Source organism: Adiantum capillus-veneris, chromosome 1, assembly GCF_014529385.1.
Source record: "Adiantum capillus-veneris isolate H3 chromosome 1, ASM1452938v2, whole genome shotgun sequence".
Classification (NCBI taxonomy): Eukaryota; Viridiplantae; Streptophyta; class Polypodiopsida; order Polypodiales; family Pteridaceae; genus Adiantum; species Adiantum capillus-veneris.
This window is the reverse complement of record NC_140931.1, coordinates 75,219,061-75,224,528: the sequence shown is the minus strand read 5'-3', so window position 1 is coordinate 75,224,528 and position 5,468 is coordinate 75,219,061. Positions and strand designations below refer to the sequence as shown.

At 42.7% G+C, this 5,468-nt stretch overlaps 1 protein-coding gene across 1 annotated transcript; it reads right to left on the bottom strand.

Moving 5' to 3' along the window:
- Positions 1 to 476: 476 nt before the first annotated feature.
- Positions 477 to 2,586, bottom strand: LOC147464988 (uncharacterized). Its single transcript, XM_086510603.1, has one exon. The coding sequence runs from the start codon at positions 2,529 to 2,531 to the stop codon at positions 1,725 to 1,727; it is 807 nt and encodes a 268-aa protein (XP_086366729.1). The 5' UTR covers positions 2,532 to 2,586; the 3' UTR covers positions 477 to 1,724.
- Between the last annotated feature and the right edge of the window lie 2,882 nt (positions 2,587 to 5,468).

Sequence of the window (5,468 nt, the reverse complement as noted above, 5' to 3'; positions counted from 1 at the left end):
GTCATTTTCAGCCACCGAAACAGTCCCGAAATTCAGCAGTTAGAAGACCACAGATTTCAGCCATAAAGTCGTCGTCGTCATCACCGTCGTCATCATCGGCATAGTCCCATATTGCATCAGTCCATTGCATCGTCATTGTACCACTTTGTGCAATCATAAGTAGACCACTCTCGCCGACGAGAGTGGGGCCTTCGGAGGAGGGTTTTACAAGGTCTCTGGTGTCGTATCTCTCTTCTCTCTATCTCTCAGTCTCATACACTTGCACGCACATTGTCCATTCACTTTGTTCGTGATCATAGCACTTTCCATTAAGAACGGAAGGCTATACCTTCCATAAGAACTAAAAGGAACCTTGAGCACAGTTCGGAGCACTCATCTTGAGCAAGCACAACAATCATTCCGTTGCACCTAACATGTAGACTGCATAACTCTCATTGTGGGTGCTTGGGGTCGTGCAATTTTGATTGAAAGCATGAACTTGTAAAGGAGGCAGGATTGCTATTGTATGTGTGATCTTGAATGGTTGCAATTAGAAGTCGTCAGTTCTATTCTTGCATGCTTTGTTCCGTAATGGTCGTGCATGGGTCATCTCACATGGTTGCTACAAATGGATCTTGAAGAACATGTAGAGTATTTGGTTAGAAGTTGTCAGTCCTACTCTTCCATGCTTTGTTCCATCATGGTCGTGTGTGGGTCATCTTGCATGGTTGCGACAAATGGAGTTTGAAGAAAGTGTAGAGTATGTGCTTAATGTAGTTTGATCAGGTACAAATCCTGGCAGCAAGATGACCAGCTCTTCTATACATCAAATGATCAACACCAAACAGTTAGCCTTTCTCTCTACTTTTATTTTGGCAGCAGCTTACACATTCCTGTGCAGCTTCTCAGTTTCCAATTAGGGTCATTAAGAAGAAGTAACACCATCTCGTTATTGCTTCCAAGAACCATGGTATTCAGTCCACTCTCAGCTATGGCATGATGTAGTCGCGCCGGCCCGTAGGAAATGGTTTGCGAGCTCACCTTCTAAGAAAGGACCATTGACCTTATTGAAGAAGCTCACATACCTGAGTACAACTGTCAACATCGTCATAGAGCTTGACCTATTACTTGCAAGAGATGACTGACGAGCTGTGGAGCATCTACTTCTTAGCTTGCTCAAATGGTAGATGTGCATGCTTTACACGAGGAAGCGCGAGCTGCATTATGGACTTCTTGAAGGGCACTACAATACTGTTACAAACCTGCAGATCTAGTCGCATAATTTTCCTTTGTAGTAATGTTCACTCCTTACTACCTAACAATACCCGGAAAGCTCTGATCCTGAAACAATCAAAGGAGCATGTGCATCATAATCATCATTAATTGTATTCTTTTCTTCCATGTCGAAACTCCAGCCAGTGCAAGACTCCAATACTGCAAGGAATTAAATGTGTGCAGAGGAGTAGCTCGCTAGAGTCGTGTCTTTCTCATGCTCTGGCCTCTGGTTGCAAAAGATTACAGCAAACAAAACAAGAAACTGCCGGCCTGACCAACTAGCTGGTTCACTGACATACTTCAAGTTTGTGATCTCTGCTAACCTACCTATAGCCAGCTTCCTCTAGATGTAGCACATGCTCCAGTGGATCTTCAACCTCAACTCTTTCTACATGCTGCAAAGCGCTCTCCATCACAATGGCACCCCAAATTTGGGCTCTGCTGCGGTATGTAGCCAGAATTTAACAGGTTCAGGTCCTCAGGCTTGTTGAGATGTCGTAAAGTGCCTCATTAAACGGTTTCGCATTTTCTTCCATCATGTGGGAATTCCAGCTGCTTGGTGCAGCTTTCATGTTGTAGGGAAGCTCGTACTGTTGCAAATATTCATCCTGCCAGCAGATTGTGTCTGCATTTTCATAGCAAAGTAGAGGTGGAAGGTCCATGAGCTCTACATCGGAGCTTTCTATCTTGTCAAGGGCAGGCGGAAGGCTGAGCATGTGGTTCATGTGCACCAAAGCAGAGCTCTCCATATTTGGCTGACCTTCTTCTGCTCGAGCATTGTTGAGGTCCATAAGTCTGATCTGGCAAGATGGACTAGTGAACCAAAATCCACAGTCAATCACGTTCTCATCGCCAGGTCCATTTATGAAAGAAACATTGGAGTTTACTTCATTTCGACCTCTGTTATATACAAAATGCTTCATCAGCAGCTGAAGCAAACCTTCATTCTGTTCCACATCTTGAAGAGCGGCTGGCCAGGAGCAGCAGTTCTCAGTTTCAAGTTTCAATAGGCTTTGAATGCTCTGCATGGCAAAAGGACCTGCAGGGAGCTCTGGGAGAAAGTCAATATTGGAGTCGGACCAGAAATCACAGGATGTATCGAATGGAAGCATCTGAAGCAATCCTTTCAGATGCGCGGCAACTGCTTTGGCTGTTTTCTGAAAAATCTGGTAGATCTTCAACGCCCTGCTCTCATCCATACTACTGTAATTGCATAAACTCGAATCTGACTCGTGTCTGTAGCTTGTCAAACTATCTGCTCCTTTGGAGCCGGTCATGAAGCAGATTTCTGCTTCATGACTGCTGAAAGAAGGCCGTCTTCTATAATGAATTGCCAAGTTTCTACCAGAGGCTGTTTTGACCTTCACTTTGTTGTATTTTTGTTGTATGCATATGTGAGACCTCTGCTTTCCTCAAACCAGTCTGCAACTGAAAGCAGACAATGTCCAAAAACATGATCTACATTCATGCTTGTTTCATCGACGGCACCCTCTCTGCAAGAGCCTCCATGCTCAGCCTCATCCAAGGCCACAGAAGTTAGAGCTTCGTGTCTTCTGACAGCTCTTAATAACATTCGCTAGAGTTTACCTAAGAATTGAGCTACTGGTTCGTGGAGATTTTGCTCCAACAACGTGCAAGCTTCCATGGACTTCCAATTGTCATCCCAATTTTGATAGCTGGCCATGTTCTCAGAGTGATCCAGCTGTACCAAGACATCTTCTGACGGACCCGCAAATGATTTGGGGCTGACCACCAATAAAATTCAAGCACCTAGCCTTCGAAATCATTCACAAGTTGAATGCGAGTATTCCGTGGTCATGGAAGCTGATGGAGAGTATAAGAGAGACGAATTTAGCAGAAAGCGATGGCAATTGCGCTTTGGAAGCTTGATTTTGAGTTCTCTCGACACAGAAATCAGCTGCCAGCCAAAATGCCTACATAGCGAGGCTTTGGAAGCCACACTTGGGAGTGCAAAACTAGTGTACAAAACTGTCAAAAGCTCTCTGAACCTGCAAGAACCATGTTGGGAGAGGGCTCATTGGGCCAATATCTGGATCCACAACTGAAGGAATATATCCGGGTCCACAGTACCCTTACCAGTGTGTGTAAAGGGGCAATTCCTCCCCAAAGTCGCCATGTGGAAAATCCACGAAAATGAGTCCATAACTGGTCATGCCACTCATCCGGAACATCAACCAAACCGAGCACTTACTGGCCCAAAAGATCAAGCATCCTCTACCTCACCAAGCCTTCTGTAGAACCGTGCAATTTTCAGCCATGTACATAGATGTGCATACGGACGTCTTCTGTGCTTTCTCGTCATACCTCACAGTCAAATCTGGAACCATACGTGAATCTGCCTCCATAACAATAAGTTGATTCTCTGTCATACTCACATTCCTTGCCACAACCATGTTGGGTATGTGTTCAATTCAACATTCTCCAAGAGATGACCTTCCAAAGAGGATGCCCTACTATACTAGATCACTTTCACAAGTATCTCTATAGACGACTACAATTACGTAATTGGCAAATTCCGTAAAAGACCATATGCAACATTTGTATTTGAGAACCTTTACACATTCATTTATAACGCAACTCGTTCATTTCCATTTTGAACGACAACAACAGCTGTGACTGTTGAGGATGGAGATACATTTACAACATATAGAAGATTATTGGAAAAAACGAATCAATATACTCACAAAGGTAAAGTTTTTCTTTGCCAATAAAAGATTCTTAATAAACTCTCTCCCAAGCAACATATATGGCTTGGCAAGTAAATAGCCACTTGAGCTTCATATTATACGCACAGCCTTACTACCTCAGATGCAAACACTATAAAACATATATTTACATGCGACTGGACAAACACAAACGACAAGGGAACCAAGTCCTGCTGTACGCGATGCGGTATTGAAGTTGATTTGAAGATCATACCATGTTTGAAAGGATCTATTCAAACCAAAACGGCTTCTACAAAATCCAATGCTATAAACGATTTATTTCTACAACTTCTACCTATTGACCAACCAATAGAAGAATATTTCAAAGCATTGAATAGAGAATTTTACCAACAGCTGAACAAAGCAAAGACCTACCGTCTTTTCAAGATAAATAGTGGGAATACCATTATCTCTTACAATGGCACACACATGAAAAGGCAAAAGAATTATTGAATTGTGTTAGGTATGTTGCACACTATTTGGTAGCAAAAAAATCAGTGATGTTTCTTACTTTTAAAATCTGATAGTTGCTTTTTTTTTTTCGAGTATCCAACCATGCATTTATATAATCAGCCAAGATATCATATATATGCGAGGTTGTTAAGAGAAGCCTCAATAGCCTAAACTATTATATCTTCACCGCGCAACTTTTCCACACTACAATTCTCTTATATTTTGATTGATCTTGTTACCATCTACATGTGGTAGTGATGTGTGTGAACATACTTAGGACCGCCGGGGCATTTTTTCTCTCAATAGGAGGTTTTTTCCCCGTGCATTGTATATACTAGGGCTATCTATCTTTCAATTGCACACTAAGTAATACACTCTCTCTTGTGTGTCTTGAGCTTCCTTCGTCTTCTCCAAGCTGTTTGTGTTTTCCTGCAATCCTAATTCCAACAATTGGTATCAGAGCAGGTTGCGTCCTCTTGGGCTTAGTCACCAGCAGCTCCAGCACACACCTACTCACTTTCTCCAATTTCAGTGAGCTTTGGCAAGCCTTTGCAGGTTGATAAAATTTTTGGGTAAGCTTGTAGAGTTTAATCTGCTCAGATTTCTGATTCGGGCTCATTTCTGCTTCCGTTTCTACTACATGCAGTATTGCACATGCTATTTCATCATTTTGGTGCATAATTTCTTTCAGTGCCGTTTTTTGCATAACATGTCGCGTACAGTCTTCTACGGTTTGTGCTATATAGCACGTGTTGTTTCCACTTCGTTTCTCCTCTTTTCGGACAGTTTTCACATCAGGTGCAGTATTTACCATGGCTGACAACAACACAGACGTGTTCAAGATGTTTGCTACTGAGGATAGATTGGATGGGGACAATTACCCTATGTGGGCTTACATAATGCAACATGTTCTTGTATCAAAGGGCGTCTGGAATATTGTGCAGGGCATTGATGTACGTCCTGGTTCTGAGGATGTAGGCGAAATTGAGGATGTTACAGGTCTTGCTGCAAGGATTGCTGCTGTTAGAGTTGTTT